General features: G+C 39.9%; 1 protein-coding gene across 1 annotated transcript in view; it reads left to right on the forward strand.

Annotated features, from left to right (window-relative positions):
* macf1a (microtubule actin crosslinking factor 1a) overlaps positions 1 to 17,512 on the forward strand; it is a 192,530-nt gene that overhangs the window by 124,648 nt on the left and 50,370 nt on the right. Inside the window, exons 40-48 of the mRNA XM_048612952.1 lie at positions 1,741 to 1,842; positions 1,929 to 2,030; positions 2,580 to 2,753; positions 6,465 to 6,620; positions 7,504 to 7,701; positions 9,907 to 10,035; positions 12,446 to 12,616; positions 12,942 to 13,097; positions 14,442 to 14,648. Of these exons, the coding sequence (XP_048468909.1) occupies positions 1,741 to 1,842; positions 1,929 to 2,030; positions 2,580 to 2,753; positions 6,465 to 6,620; positions 7,504 to 7,701; positions 9,907 to 10,035; positions 12,446 to 12,616; positions 12,942 to 13,097; positions 14,442 to 14,648 (1,395 nt within the window). The remainder of the gene's footprint in view (positions 1 to 1,740; positions 1,843 to 1,928; positions 2,031 to 2,579; positions 2,754 to 6,464; positions 6,621 to 7,503; positions 7,702 to 9,906; positions 10,036 to 12,445; positions 12,617 to 12,941; positions 13,098 to 14,441; positions 14,649 to 17,512) is intronic.

A 17,512-nucleotide genomic window follows, 5' to 3' on the forward strand; every position in this document is an offset into this window, starting at 1 on the left:
GTTGCTTAATGTGCAGTTATATACTTTGTGCAAAAAACAGGCAGAATATTATTTAAGTGGTGATATATTGGAAAGTGTGGCTGTACAAAGGGATGTGGGTGTCCTTGTACACCAGTCAATGAAAGCAGACAGGCAGCTGCAGCAAGCAGTGAGGAAGGCACATTGTTTATTGACCTTTATTTTGAGAGGATTTGAATTCAGAAAGGGTGATGTCTTACCACAGTTTACAAGGTCTTGGTAAGACCTGGACTATTGTGTGCAGTTTTGGTCTCCCTACCTTAGAAAGGGTATACTTGCCACAGACAGAGTGCAGCAGATGTTCAATAGCCGAACAAAGGGGATGGCAGGCCTGTCCTCTAAAGAGAGATTGGTTCAACTGGGCTTGTATGCACTTGAATTTAAAAGGATGGGAGAGGATCTGATTGAAACATACAAAATTCAAACAGTGCTGAACTTTCTATATCTTTTGAGACAACAAGGTGCAGGGCTGGATGAACACAGCAGGCTGAGCAGAAAGGCTGATGTTTCGGGCCTAGACCCTTCATCAGAGAAGGTTTCTATATCTTTTCCCTGGTTAGGGACACTAGAATCAGAAGATCCATTCTCAGGGTGGGAGTTAGACCATTTAGGATTGAGATGAGGTAAGATTTCTTCACTCAAAGGGTAGTGAACCTCTGGTATTCTCTACCACAGAAGGCTATGGAGGCAAAGTCACTGAATATATTCAAGAAAGAAAGAGATAAGTTTCTAGATTTTAAAGACTTCAAGGGGATGGTGGAGAACGTGGGATTGAGAGAGAATATCAACGATAGTCATATCAAATGAAGGAGCAGACTTGAAGGGTCAAATGGCCAAATGCCTTAATCCAGCTCAGAGCTTCAATGATACCAGTTTGTTAGAACTTGATTGAGACATTAATGAGCATGAGACAAGTGTCTCATCAATTGACTGTTTTGCTAATTGAATATCAAAATATATTTAATTATAAAAGCAATACAATATTTCCAACAACAATGGTACTGTTGATGATACCATAACATGTCATGCGACATAATGAACATTTGCATGTAGCTCCCTGTCAAATGGCTGGCTGAATGAAAAAAGTTAATTCTTGGTTTATAGAGTTAAGCCTTAAAGGAATTATAATAATTATGATGAAGCACTAAATGTAAGGAAGGGTGCTCAATTTATTACTTGTTAAACTATGAGTAAAGTTTGTAGCATACTGATAAACTGGTCTGTCACATGAACAGTTTGTTGGTATTTTGATGGTTTGTTAATTATGAATAAATTGAGTGAGTTTCATTGAATACAAAATGGACAAGTGAGTAGGAAGCATTAGATTATGCAGGTTATTTTCAGGCAGTGTTACTCCTTTACTTTTTTTCTGTAATTCCTTCCCGTTTGACAAACCTTCTGGATCTTTGAATTCCTCCATTTCCAGCCTCTTGCATATTCCCAATTTTCTTCATTTGACCATTGGTAGTAATGCATTTATCTACCACAGCTCTTAAGTTTTGAAATTCCCTCCCTAAACCTTTTCACCTCTCTTACTTTTAAGATACTCCCTAAAACCTATCTCATTGACCAGATTTTTGGCTCCCAGCCCAATATCACCTCAAGTGTCTTGTTTTATCAAATTCTGCTTCTTTGAAACACACTGAAGATGCAACGTAGGTGGAATTTGTTGTTGTACCACCATGTTTCCTTTCTAATGGATTCTATCTCCACTATTTCTAGCTCAATTATGCATGGGATAACCTGAACAAAGCATGGAAAGAGCGGATGGACAAACTGGGTGAGGTCATGCAGGCAGCTGTGCAATACCAAGATTCACTGCAAGTAAGGAGTGTTCTGCATAGCATCATTTGTATATGTGAATGAAGTACTAATTTGAGTAATATTTCTTGATCTGCTGTGATGTTTAGGCAATGTTTGACTGGCTGGATAATACTGTGATAAAACTTGGCGAGATGTCTCCAGTTGGCACAGACATCAACACTGTGAAACAACAAATAAACGAAATGAAGGTGGGTTAATATACAGCAAAATAACATGCAACATACGCAAACCATTAGAAGGAATCAACAGTACAAAACAAAAGTAGTTATCCACTTCTACTGTTTTTCGTTGATTCACATACATTTCATCTTGGTTTTTATCTAAAATAAACTTTCATTTCTTTTAATGGGTTGAAAAGGGTACCTAATATCCATCATTAGATAGCAGCGTTGGTTAACTTGGCCAATTTATGCAATTTAGCAGTGGCCGTACGATGTGCCTCAGAGCCATTGGATCATATTCTGAGTGTAGAGTCAACTGTCCTTTTCATTTGGTAGCTGCTGACATTACTGTTTACACATGTATCTGAAGTATCATTTGGCACTGTACCCATGTCCACAAACCTATACTAAAGTAGCGTGCCAAAATCTTAAGTTGAGGTGCAAAAGCTGGTGGACTAGGTCGGAAAGGAAAGGCATCATAACGTGGCTTTTATTTTAACTTTGTTACAATTTTATATGTTGATATTTAACGTGTCCTAATGAATAATACTTTCTCACTGCACTTACACTCCACAGGAGTTTAAAATGGAGGTTTATCAGCAGCAAATAGAGATGGAAAAATTGAACCACCAGGGGGAGCTACTGCTTAAGAGAGCCTCAGATGAAACGGACCGTGACGTAATTCAGCAGCCACTGACTGAGCTCAAACACCTCTGGGAAGATTTGGGAGAAAAGATTATTCACAGACAGGTACAAGCGGCCTGCTACAACTAAGACTTCCCCAAGTATTGTTTCTAATGTGTGTGCATTATCAGTATATAGATTGATATAATGTAACAATACATTGCCAGTGCTTCAGCCAGTTATTACATCTTCCAGTTTTGGAAAGTCATAAAAGACAAAAAAGGATACGGACCAATAGAAGTTGTACACTCAGGTTCATGATTTATGCATAGATTGAAGGGCTTTTGAGGGAGTTAATGCAAAAACTATCAGGTTTTGACATCCACTACAGTAGTACATTGGCAAAGAATTTAGGTTCGATGTTTAAAGTGATGTGCATATGAAGCAAGGGTGCTGTGAGACCAAGCTACTTTTACACCATGAGTTGTAAGGGTATGGAATGCACTGTCTGGAAATGTGGCAGAGGCAGGTGCAATTGAGGCTTTCAAGAGGGCAATGAATTTTTTTGGATACAAATGTTGTGAATGATATGGGGAAAAGGGAGGAGATTAGCCTACTCTGTTATCTATTGCTAGATAATAGAGCCTGCAGGCACAATGAGCCAAATGGCTTCCTGCACCATAATAATAGTCTTTCTCTGTAATTCTGTTCAAAAATACTTTGCTTATTATCATCTTAATAAAGTATTATGAAGTCATACTTCCATCACTTATTAGATTCCTCAATATAAACAATTAAGCAGAACATGTTGCTTCAAGTCTAGCTTCAGAAATGAGCACAGGATCCTGCCTAACACAACATTTAATATTGAGAGTTCTGCACAACTGCAGCTTCTGTCTTTCCAAGAGTGTGGACTTGCTGCTGGGTAGCCCTCTGTGGGCCTGCAGTGTACAGTAGCTCAATGAAGAGTGCAGGACCAAGCATACCTAAAAATGAGAAGTTGAAAATTAGTGAAGGTACAAGCAGTACTACTTGTGTGCCAAACAACATAAGCAGCAAGTGATAGAGCTAAGTGATTCCACAAACAACAAAGCCAAACTAACTCTGCAGTCCTGCCACATCCAGTCATGATCGGTGGTGGACTAATAAACAACTCATTGGAGAAGAAGGCTCCGCAAATATCCCCATCTTAAATAGTTGGGGGAGCCCAGCACAAAGAACAAGGCTGAAGCGTTCATGTCAGCCTCAGGTAGAGGTACCAACTGGATGATCTATCTCAGCCTCCACCAGAGGTCTCCAGCATCATGGATTTGTCTTTGGCCAATTCAATCCACTGCATGTGATATGAAGAAATACTACAGCGGCTACAGATCCTGACAACATTATAGCAATTGTATTGTATGCTCCAAAACCTGCCACCCCCTAACCAAGCTATTCCTAAGCGTACATAATACTGGCATCTACCTGACTATATTGAAAATTGCCTAGGTATGTCCTATAGACAAAAAACAGGAAAAATCCCACCCAGCCGATTACCACTGCATCAACCTGTCCTCAATCGTCAGAAGGTGTCGTCAACAGTACTATCAAGCAGCACTTAGCATTAACCTGCTTACTGACATCCTGTGTGAGTTGCGCCAGGGCCACATGACTCCTGACTTCATTGCAGTTTTGGTTCAAACGTGAATTAAAAAGCTGAATTCCGTGGGTGAGGTTAGGGTTAGGGTTGACTGTCTTGACTTCAAGACAACATTCAAACAAGTGTAGCACAAAAGACTCAAAACTGGAGTCGGTGGGAATCGGAGGTGGGGGGAAGAACAACAAGAAGAAGAAACTCCCCACTGGTTGGAGTTATAGCTGGCACAAAGGAAGACGGTTGTGATGGTTGGACATCAGTCATCTCAGCTCCAGGACATCTGTCCAGGAGTTCTTCAAGGTAGTGTCCTTGGCCCAGTCATCTTCAGCTGCTTTGTCACTGGTCTTCTTCTTAAAGTCAGAAGTGGGATGATCCCTGATGACTCTCAACATTTAGCATCATTCACAACTCGTTGCATATTAAAGTAGTCCATATCCAAATACAGCAAGATCTGGAAAATATCAAGGCTCAGGCTGATGAGTAGCAATTAACGTTTACCCTGTACAAATGCTAGACAATGACTACCACCCCCTGGCATTCAATGATGTTACCATAATTGAATTCCCCACTATCAACAATCATTGACCAGAAGCGAAACTGAACTAGTCATATTAAGCGCTGTGGTTACAAGAGTAGGTCACAGGCTAGGATGCCCTGCAGCAAGAAACTCACGTTCTGACTCCCCAGATCCTGTCCACTGTCTACAAGATATAAATCAGGAATATGATGGAATACTCCCCATTTGTCTGGATGAGCACAACTTCAACAGTCAAGAAGCTTGATACCATCCAGACCAAAGCAGTCCACTTGATTAATTCCACATCCACTCTCTGCATCATCGATGCTAAGCAGCAGCATTGTGTCCTATCTACAAGACATACTGCAGAAATTCACCATGGCTCTTTTGTTTCCTGGTCATTACCAGGATGATCATCTACAAGGACAACAGCAGCAGATACATGCAAACAACACCACTTGCAACTTCCACCTCCACTGACTCTCAATCCTGACTTGGAAATATGTCACCATCCTTCAATGTTGCTGAGTCATATTCCTGGAATTCACATCCTAACAGCATTTATACTCCAAACAGACTTGCAGCAGTCCAAGAAGACAGCTGACCACCACCTTCTCAAGGGAAACTAGAGACAGGCAATAAATGCTGGCCAGCCAGCAACACCCACATCTTGTGGGTAAATAACAAAAATAGAAGTGGGGAACACCACCTCACACCCAATCCTGCAAGGAGATCTCCCTACGTGACATCAGGACCTTTGCAGCGGTGGATGAGGCTATTGAAGTAATCATTCAGTGACCATTTCAAAGCTCATTTTGTCTCTGGACAGTAAGATTATTCTTGACCTAGCCCTCCCTGACTGGATCAGAGGGAGTTGGGAAGGTGATGGACCCTACTAGATTATTACATTACCAGAACTAGGGGATACAGTTCAAAAACTGAGATGAGGTTTTTTAATCTGTGTGTCTTGAGTCATCAGACTTGTATTCCTCAGAGAACGATGCAAGTGAAGCTTACTGAAAATTTCTAAGGCAGAGGTCAGTAGATTCCTGGCTAACAAGGAAGTTGATTGTTATTGGGGGTAAACAGGATTGTGAAGTCAAAGCCTCAACCCAGATCAACAATGATCTTGACTGGTGTGACAGGCTAGAGGGGTCAAATGGCTTCCTCACCCTAATTCATTTCCATACTACAAACTCCCTGCCTTTTAAAAATCTTTTTGAGGGCAGTATCAAATTTAATGTATTTTCTGCGTTTTTATCCAGAACAAATCCACAGTAGGACATATGGACTCCAAAGTAGTTGAAAGCCCTTCCTTTCATCCTTTACCTTCTCCACATTAATAGAACAAATTTAGGGAACGAACCCACCCACAGGCCACCATTCCTGCTCTAAGTGCAGCTACTTATAGATGTACAAAAATAGCCATATGGACCTACCTATTACTTCCTAGAAACCATGGATGGCACGTGTACCACTCTTTGCTATTTTGGCATACAATGGATTGTCACATAAGCATACTGACCTTGATGTACTGCTCCAATATTTGGTGTTTGGTCATTTTTCTATATTCAGAACTACAGGATATTTCTTTACAGACCCAGGGAGACTTGGGGTGAATATTTTTGATAGCGTAAAAGAATATTTGTTCTGAATGATTAATTGTGAACTTATTTCTCCACAGCATAAGGTAGAGGGTGCCCTACTGGCACTAGGTCAGTTTCAACATGCACTGGCTGAACTTATGACCTGGTTGAATCATACAGAGGAGCTACTGGATGGACAAAAGCCAATTACTGGGGATCCAAAAGCCATTGAAATTGAACTTGCCAAGCATCATGTACGTCAAAATAGTATATTGTAATGGCAATCAATTAAGTTATCCTCTGCAAAGATGTAATTTGCATAACTGTATAACCATTAGATCATACAGTCAAATAGAATTAATATGGTGTTGTAAAAGTAACAATAGGGCTTTGGGAAATGTTCTTAATTGAGAAAACATGGCTGTTTTATGCATTATACATGTTACGTTAATGTTGGCATTGGTTTAAATTCTGTCTTAAATTTAAATTGTATTTTGTATTTGAAGGTCCATCTTCAAATCCATAGTGCTATATAAGCTCAACATTCTTTGCTACATATGGTCTTCAGTCAACAAATGTATCATATCGTGTCAGACAGTAGAATTGCTCTTGTATGTTGTGAAAATGAAGAATAACAGAATTCACCACCTTAGTGCTTTTGAATGTAGAGGGAAGTGAAGTAAAGAGCAAAGAGCCAAGAATGAATGATTGTGTAGATGGCTAAAGATCCAATGAATGACAGTGAAATTTAGGATGGGGCAATTCCTCCAAAAGCCAGTATCAGAAAAATAAAGGTGTAAACCTGGATAATAGGTAAAGGATGGTAGGACAAGAATACAGGGAGAGACCACAACACATTATGCAGAAAGTGTGGATTGTTAAAGGATGAGAAAGTGGTAGTGATTGGCAAAGACTGGACTTTCTATGAATTAGAATAGAGATGGCAGTGTTTTACATAAATTCCAGCATCTGAACAATAGACCTCAGGACATCAGAGTTTGTCCACCATTCTCTGTATTGACGCTGAAGATCTGCTTGTCTTTCAAATTATACTGTTTGCTTTAAAGTTCAAGTGTTGTTGGATCGAGATAGCCTGTTTGTGAAATATTTGGTAACTAGAACGTTAACTCCCCACAGGTATTGAAGAATGATGTTCTTGCCCACAAGTCAACGGTCGACACTGTAAATAAAGCTGGGAATGAACTTCTGGAGTCAAGTGCAGGGGAGGATGCCAGCAACCTAAAGCGTCGATTAGATAAGTTAAATCAGAGCTGGCAGTCACTGCTTCGGAAAACTGAAGGAAGAGAACAACAACTGGAAGCTGCTCTCCAGCAGGTATTCGATAGCTGAAGAATATTGGGAGACCTGTACCTTTTTAAATCTTGAATAGGCAAAGACAAGTTACAAGCAGTTCTTCTGTGGCACTGCTTAAGATCCTGTTAAATAGCATTTAATCTGTATTTTCCTTTGCTATTCATTCTGGGGCCAATTATAAAATTAATTACATCCATTAAGAGAGCTTGCAGACTGCAAATTGTAGTATGCCAATCTGTAAACTTCTCTCATGAAAACCTGTTGACTGAGCCTGAAGCCTTGAAATTGCAGTGGGCAAAAAAGGCCACCTGTTCAGTTATAATCCAATTTCCTTTTCTTTCTCATGTACTCTTTTTGCATAGGTACTCCAGGAGTATTTATCCAATCCTCTTGATATTAAAGCAAAATACTGCAGATGCTGAAAATGTGAAATAAAAATTGGAATCGTGCAGCAGCTTAAACAGACAGCATCTGTAGAGATGTAATTTCAAGCTTCAGAATTCTGAAGGAGAGTCCTATCAGACTTGAAATGTTAACTCTATTTTTCTCTCAACAGATGTTGCCAGATTTGCTGAGTTTTGTTTTTTGTTTTTGTTTTTATTCCACCTAAACACTATTCAATAGGCACTTGAGGGAAAATTCCCAATTTAATGTTTGATGAAATCAAAAATTTTGCCACGGTTATATATTACACTGTCTCTTAAGTGAACGCTTCATTCTCAGCTCCTAATGGGCTTGCTTCCTTGCTTTTCTGTGCCCAGTCAGATAACTTAAAATTAGAATTAGGTTTTTTTTTGTTGCATATACTCAAGTACAGGAGTAAAGTGAAAAGTGTACCAAGTCGCCATCTTAAGTACAAAGGTTCCTAGGTGCAAAATAGAAAAATAAAGAAATAACTCTATCAAAACTATTCATTCTAAGGGTTACCAATACAGTCAGCATTTTCTTTTTTTCAGGTGCAGAACTAATTGCTCTATGTTCTGCCTTCAGTTACTCAGCTGCAGGCTGACTTTTTTCTAAGAATTAGAAAACCTGTAACCTTGTTGTACAGTGACTTTCTGTGAACGTTCTTATTTCCAAAGTTCATCTCTTTGGCAACATCCAATTAGAAATGCTAATTAGCTTCTTTGTAAACCTCCAGCATTTTATCTCTGAATTAAACTGATAATAACAGAAAGACATAAAGTATAACTGTTTATAAAAGCTGACATTCTTAACATCTCCCCGTGAGACTTGGAAACTGATGTGTTGACCATGGTCAACACAGCTCGCCTTATCTTTATCTACAGACCTGAGCGTGGTGCACCTTCTTAGTAAGTTAGCCTGGGGCCCAAAGCAGCCAAGCTACACAGGCTAGTTGTCAGACAGAATTCCGAGCAGGACACGTGACATTTTTTCTCATTTTTACCTAAAAGAGGCAGTACCAAAATATAACAATAGAATGAGCTTAATGTTTGTAGCACGTTTTAGCTAGTGCTTTACACCTGTCCCTGAATTTTGTATAATTTATCCCAACATATAAAATCCGGAACGTCATTAGCTTTTCATTTTAGATCTGCATGTCATCTGTTAAAGATTTGTCTATCTGTATCTTTCAGCCTTTATTTCAACACTCTCTAAGGATTCTTGAGCTTTTTAGTTACTTGTCCCAAAATGTTTAACTAAGTCGTTCTCCATGTTGCACTGCCTCAGCAACATATATGCCCACTACAGTAAACAGACTGTATTCTGCATTGTTCTCCAGTTTTCCATGCTTTTGAGTCGGTATTGTTGGCTTTAATGCCTGCATTCAAATAATTTATGTAAACAGAAAATAAAACGCCTCACTCAATAAGTGCAGAGCTAAATTGCCATCCATCAATTTGACATATATTGTACGTTTTCTTCCTCTCCACTACCCATTTGTTTCAATGCAGTTCCATTCCTTTGAATATGGTGTTGCCTTCGTTTTTGCAACATTGCAAGAGTGATGCCCTTTTTCATATAATTTTAGTACTTTAACGTTTGGATGTTCCTAGGACTGTTGGTTGACCACAACTGTAGATTGATTTGTAAGCTAAATTATTGTTTAAGTTATGACCTAATTTGAGTTGTTCATATTCATTTACAGTGCTTTAGGCTCTTGAATTCTGCTGGCATTGACATTTGATTTCTATATTCTGAGTGGATATTAGCAAACTGTGTGAAACAGCTGGTATTTTTTCTGAAATACCCCTTGTTTGACAGGCTGAAGGTTTTCATGGCGAGATTGAAGACTTCTTGCAGTGGCTGAGTCGAGTTGAGAATCAGTTGGCAGCATCTAAATCCACTGGCGGTTTACCTGAGACAGCCAGAGAACAACTGAATGTCCACTTGGTAAGTGATTTGTAGTCTCCTTCAAAAGCAAATAATTTCTCAAAATAACATCCATTTTTCTTTTCATTTGATGGAATTTAACTGGACTTTTTAAAAACATGATCTTTAAGCTATCCTTTAAGAAATATTTAGTTTGAATTTCCATGCTGTCTTTTACTCGGGGGTTTAGTGGCATTGCATGTGTGCACTGTTATTTTTTTTATCTAAAGGAAACATATCCTGTCTAACCAACAATGATAGCTTACATTTAAAAAGCACCATGAACCTCAAGTTGTCTTGAGGCTCAATGGAAAGATTTAACCCCAAGTATGGCAGATAGTTACATAAGGAGATACTAGGGCAGAAAATAGCTTCGTCGAAAAGGTAGGTCATAAGAGGTAACTTAAAAGCAATACATTAGTTACAGACAATCGGTGTTTAAAGAGGCAATTTCAGAGCTTGAGACCCAGGCAGCTGAAGGCACAGCTACCAGTAATGCTCAGAAGGGCCAGCATTAGATGAATGTCCACACATCAGCAGAGTCAGGTCTCTGAAGAGGTTACAGAGGGATTCGAAAATATGGAGAATAATTTTAAAATCACACAATTACTTAACCTGGGGCGACTGTGGATCAGCAAGCACAGGGTGATGAATGACTAGAGTTTGGTGTGAGTTTGAAGCAAGGCAACCCAGTTTTGGATGAACTCAAGTTTGCAGATGGTAGAATGTGGGAGACCGACTAAGAGTGTGTTAGAATATTCAAGCCCAGAGGTAATACATGGATTGATGCAAGTTCCAGCAACAAATAATTGAGCCAGGGACTGAGTTGGCAGTTCTAGCAATGTCCCAGATGTGGTTAAAAATTCATCTTGGGTCGAATGTGACATTCTGATTCTGCCTCGGACAGTTGCCAAAGCAAGGGATAGAAATGGATTTAAGTGTATGGTGGGGACTGGAAACATGGGCTTCAATTGTGCCAATATTCATTTGGAGAAAATTTATTCTCATCTAGTACTGAATATTTAACAAGCGTTCTTACAATTTAGAGACAGAGTATTGGTGGACTCAAGATAAATGATGGTGAAATAAAACCAGATATCGTCAGCGTATATGGGGAAGCTGATCAATCTGACTATTCAGTACATTTTCTGGAAACCCTCTTATGGAGGGAAGAGCAGCACAATACAGACAGAAATTGGGCCAGAAAAATTGGTAAAATGACATAAAGGAAATTCAATGGCAAGTGTACAGTGTCAGACTCAGACTAGACAAAGACTGCCAATGAAGATTTGTTACGAAAGTAGATTACCGTGCAAAGGGTAGAGCTTAATTAGCTGTAGTCCAATACTTCTAAACCAGATCTCTCGGACATTCCCACTGAAAATAGCAGTTTAAGTCCGAGTCATCAATTCAAGAATTCAGACTCAAAATATTTGAAAACTAAACCTCATATGACAACATAGCCCACAAAGGCGCTTCAGCTAGAGTTAATGAGGGGACTGTCCCAATCACAAGCTGAACGATCTATGCACCTTCATTTAAAATAATGTACTTTCTGTTTCCAGTTCTCTGTCCCTCGATGATCAACACTTTTTTGAGCAAACATTTACCAATCCCTCTGTACAAATAGTTATCGTAACTTGTTCCAGAGTTTGCAGTTAATTTTATCATTTTCCCCCATCATAACATCACTTTCCGACAAAGTGTGCTTATTGCTGTTTTACAAATTATATTGAATCCCCCCTCAAGATACAATGGTACTAGAACTTCATTGGATCTAAGTTCTGGAATTTCCACCCTGACACCATTGTGGGTGTGCCTATAGCACGTGGACTGCAATGGTTTAAGAAGGCAGCTCATCACCATTTTCCCAAATGCAGCCAGCGACACCCACATCCTGAGAATGGATTTAAAACAAACAAAAAATTCTCCTGCATCATGCTAAATAGGTAAAAGAATGTTGAATGTAAACTTGAACCAGTCATTAATGCACCATTTCTGATTTTGGATTGGCATTCTGATGTGCAATGTTAATAAGATGATGCCATTGTAAGAAATTTGTCTGTTTTATTTCACTCAAATTACGGGTAGTTGGATATTAAATAGATACATTGATGTGTTTCTTCCTAACACACACATTTTGTTTCCCAAGAAACAGATTAAGCTATCAAATAGCTGTCCTGTATATTTAAACTTAATAGAATATAACACAAGATCTTTCATGAATCTGATCAAATACTTACGTTTGCCAGCAAATTCTGCTCTAAATAATCTGTAACAAAATAATAGTACTTGTAGAGGCCTTTTGCAATCATACATTGAGTAGATTTATAACTCAAAAGGAATAGATTGTGAGATATGAAATTGGATTTTTTTGAATACAATTTGTCCATATTACGGATTAGCTGTAAAGATTGCATATTTTTTTTAGGAACTCTACAAGGAATTTTATGCTAATGAGGAAGCATACAAGAACTTGCTCGAGAAAGGCCGGCTGTTGCTGAGTGCTCGTGATGATGCTGCAGGATCAAATGTTGAGCAGTGCGTCATGTTATTAGAACAGAAGTGGCAATTGATGAGCGCAAAGATAGAGGAAAAGAAGGTAGGAGTGCCAACAATGTTAGCAGGACCAACAGTGGGAAGATAAGAATATTTTGTGAAAATGTATCCCATTACTGCAAGTGGGAAGATGGTGACTTTTAAAAAGGATGGTCATGTCAGTCCTTAATGTTTCTCTCCAGCAATCTTGGATTTTTATTGACCTAAAATAATTTGCTGAAGAGGGAACAGTTGCAGGATTATAAGGACAAAAAGTTGTGGGTGGGGTGAGGGTAGCAAACAAAGCAGGTTGGTCCATGGAGAACTAACATATACTAATGAATGAAATTTGTGCTATAATAATTAAATGACTTTTTTTTTATTTTCAGACCAAGCTAGAAGATGCTCTCAACCTTGCAACAGACTTTCAGAATTCCTTGCAAGATTTCATTAACTGGCTTACTCAAGCAGAGCAAAGTCTGAACATTGCGGCTCCTCCTAGTCTTATAGCTGATACAGTACTTTTCCAGATAGATGAACATAAGGTATTGGATGTTCTGAATTATCCTTGGTATAGAGGAGCTGATGATGGTAGACAGTCTCATGTTCTAGGGTGAGGATTGTTAAAAAGTGGTATTGTCTCTGTCTAGAGGCTAAAGAATCAAGAGGCTGCTTTGTTTCACTTTTCAAAGGAGAATCAAGTGACTGTTTCAATACGGGGCTCGGGGACTGTTCAGTGCAATTGACTTGGGGATGAGGTGGTCGCCCAATATGTCGGGAATTGGACGATAGCTCAATGTGCGTCAGGGCCTGGGCAGCCACTTGGCAGGGCAGATGCTCATACATGGAACAAAGCCACTGTGCAATATTCAAAGGAACAAGGAGACTGCTTGATTATCAGAACAAGGTTATGGCTACTGCTCAATACTTGACGGGGTCTGGGACTCGATGTGTGGCTCAGCGTGACTGCTGAATGCAGGATGAGTTGTGCTCTTTGATCAGTTGCCTTGTCTCCCAATATGCTGAATGGGATAACTGCTTGATTGTCAGGAAAGGGATGGAGACTGATCAAGGCTCAGGGCAGGGACTGAGTGACTGATCAATACCAAAGGTATACAGACTACAGCAATTCAGAACATAAGTGTGTATTGACAGATACCATACCTCAGGATCTTTTTAAACAAATTCATACACCAAAACATTTTCTACATTTTCTTTGCACTTTGTAGTTTCTAAAGATACATTAATTGAATTGTGCTTTAGACAATTTATAAATATTGGAATGATTATGAACAGCTGAACTGAACTTCACCATCTATTTAACAAACTATTTAATCAAGTCACAAATGCATTTAAATATGTCTTTACTGTGGTCAAAAATATGACTCTTTAAAATATTAGAAGTCGTATAATGAAACAACAGAAGTGCTGGGGGAAATAAAAGCTGAAGAGTTGGAGAAACTTGGCAAATCTATGAAGCATCTGTGGAGAGAGAAACAAAGTTAACATGTTGAGTCCAGCATGATTCCTTGAAGAGTCATATTGGACTTGAAACATTGTGTTTCTCACAGTGCAGGTGCTGCAAGACCTGCTGAGTTTCTCCACACTGTTTTATTTCCGATTTCTAGCATCTGCTCTTAGTAACCGAGAAGAGCTGTTGTGCTACACTATATGCTGTGTCAAATTTTAGGAAAGGGGCTTGTCTCCAAGGTAAATAAGAGGAAATGACTTGCAAGTTACAATGAGATTCTTACTAAGGACTAGCTGCAAAGCAGCACTTTTTGACCACTTGCAGCATGCTTTCTTTGCATTTATTAATTAGTCTTGAGAGTGTAAAACTAAGGTAAAGGTGCAAAAATGTTTAGCTGATGTTTATTACTATTTTCCAGATATTTGCTAATGAAGTTAATTCTCATCGTGACCAAATCATTGACCTGGATAAAACTGGAAATCAGTTAAAATTTCTCTGCCAAAAACAGGACGTGGTTCTGATTAAAAACTTGCTGTTTAGTGTACAATCACGTTGGGAGAAAGTGGTACAGCGTTCTGTTGAGAGAGGAAGAGCACTTGATGAAGCCAGAAAACGTGCAAAGCAGGTATGCAGAATCAGTGAATATTCGTAGACTGTATTTTCTCTGATCTATTTACCAGAAGTATTCCTATGGGAAGATTTGTTGGTATTTTGAAACATGTTACCACTTCCTACATCTATGCTACCTTTCCCAAAACTGTATATTTGAATCCCTTCAATCTGATTTCCACCCCACTGCAGTACTGGAACAGCTCTTAGCAAAATCATAATTGTTATCCTACATGACTGTGATAAAGGTAAGCTATCCGTCCATGTCCCACTTGACATGTCAGTAGCTTTTTATATTGTGGATCTCTCTCATTCCTCCTACAGCTTCTTTCCACTGTCATGCAACTAGGTGAGTCTGCACTTGCCTACATCTATTCTTAAGTATTTCATTGTGGCCCGAGTATCACTTACAATGTCTTCTCTTGTTCCTACACTGTTACTCTAGTGTCTGCTAAAGATCTATTTTGATCCCCTCCTGCGCATGCATGCATGCTTCCCCTCAACGTCATCCGAAAACCTACAATTTTTTTCACGTGTACGCTAATGACACTCAACTCTACCTAACGGCCACCTCTCACGTGGCTAAAAGAGTGGTGCAGGAAAGAGGGGTTCCTTTTCATGGGGCACTGGCATCAGTACTGGAACAGGAGGGATCTGTACCATGGGACGGTTTCCACCTGAATCGAGCTGGGACCAATGTCCTAGCGAAAAGGGTAAATAGGCTGGTCAACAGGACTTTAAACTAGAAAGTGGGGGGGCAGGGAATGGTGAAACTTGCCCCCAGTGGGAAACACAGCAGCAGGTTAACATCTGTAGTGGTGGATTCAACTACGTGGGAAAATACAGAAGAAATGACAAGGAAGGAGAAAACAGGAGAGGTTATTAAAGTCTCCAGCACAAGCACAGTGTTTGGAAAGGGCCAGCAATCAAACACTGGAAAAACAAATGAAAATTAGAAGAGGGAGGGTTAATACAGGACTGAAGATGTTATATCTGAATGCATGCAGTATAAGTAATAAGGTAAATGAGCTTGTGGTGCAGATCGAAACTGGCAGTATGATGTGGTAGGCATCACGGAGACGTGGCTGCAAGGGAATCAGGATTGGGTCCTGAATATCCAAGGATATATATCCTATCAAAAAGATAGGTAGGTGGGCCGAGGGGGTGGGGTTGCCTTATTAATGAGAAATGAAATTAAATCAATAGGAAGAAATGAAATAGGGTCAGATGGTGTAGAATCTGTGTGGGTAGAATTGAGGAACTGCAAAGATAAAAAAACAAACCATAGTTGGGGTTGTGTACAGGCCTCCAAACAGTAGTCAGGAGCTGGGGTGCAAGATACACCGGAAATAGAAAAGATGTGTAAGAAAGGCAAAGTCACAGTGATCATGGGGGATTTCAGTATGCAGGTGGAGTGGGAAAATCATGTTGGTAGTGGATTGCAAGAAAAGGAGTTTGTGGAATGTCTACATGATGGCTTTTTGGAGCAGCTTGTGGTGGAGCCCACAGGGGAACAGGCAATACTAGGTTTGGTACTGTGCAATGAGGCAGACTTGATAAGGGAGCTTAAGGGAAAGGAACCCTTAGGAGGCAGTGATTATAAGATGGTAGAATTTACTCTGCAATTTGAGAGGGAGATTAGGCTAATTGGCCTGTAATTTTCTGTCTTTTGCCTTACTCCCTTTATAAACAGGGGTGTCACGTTAATGATTTTCCAGTCCTCTGGGACCCTTCCCGAGTCTAGCGATTCCTGACAGATACTACTAATGCTTCCACTATCTCTTCAGCTATCTCCTTTAGAACTCTGGGGCGTAGTCCATCTGGTCCAGGTGATTTATCCACCTTCAGGCCAGTCAGTTTTACTAGCACCTTTTCCTTGCTGATGGCCACCATACTCAGCTCTGCCCCCTGACCCTCGAATTTTTGGAATCAGAGGTAACAGTATTACTGCCGAATAAAGGCAGCTACAGAGGCATGAGGAAGGAGCTGGGCAGAATTGACTGGGAGAGGAGCCTAGCAGGAAAGACAGTGGAACAGCAATGGCAGAAGTTTGAGAGTAATTCAGGAGATGCACGAAAATTCATCCCTATGATAAAGAAGCATGGCACAGGGAGGATGAGGCAACCATGGCTGACTAAGGAAGTCAGGGATAGCATAAAAACAAAAGAGAAAGCATATAATGTGGCAAAGGGCAGTGGGGAACCAGAGGACTGGGAAGCTTACAAAGACCAACAGAGTGCAACAAAAAAAGACATAAGAAGGGAGAAGATTAAATACGAGGGTAAGCTAGCCAGTGATATAAATGAAGACCAAGAGTTTCTTTAGATATATAAAGGGCAAAAGTGGACATTGGACTTCTGGAAAATGACAGTGGAGAGCTAGTAGTGGGGAACAAGGAAATGGCCAAGGAAATGAATAATTACTTCGTGTCAGTCTTCATGGTGGAAGACACGAGTAATCTCCCAAAAAATCGACAGTCAGGGGCAGAGCTGAGTATGGTGGCCAAGGAAGGAAAAGGTGCTAGTAAAACTGATTGACCTGAAGGTGGATAAATCACCTGGACCAGATGGACTACACCCCAGAGTTCTAAAGGAGATAGCTAAAGAGATAGTGGAAGCGTTAGTAGTACCTTTCAGGAATCGCTAGACTCTGGGAGGGTCCCAGAGGACTGGAAAATCGCTAACGTGACACCCCTGTTTATAAAGGGCGTAAGGCAAAAGACAGAAAATTACAGGCCAATTAGCCTAACCTCAGTCATGGGTAAGGTTTGGAATCCATTGTAAAGGATGAAATTTCTGAATATTTGGAAGTGTATGTACAGTAGGGCAAAGTCAGCATGGTTTTGTCAAGGGTAGGTCATGCCTGACAAATCTGCTGGAA

This window comes from Rhincodon typus, chromosome 27 (assembly GCF_021869965.1).
Source record: "Rhincodon typus isolate 14 chromosome 27, sRhiTyp1.1, whole genome shotgun sequence".
NCBI lineage: Eukaryota > Metazoa > Chordata > Chondrichthyes > Orectolobiformes > Rhincodontidae > Rhincodon > Rhincodon typus.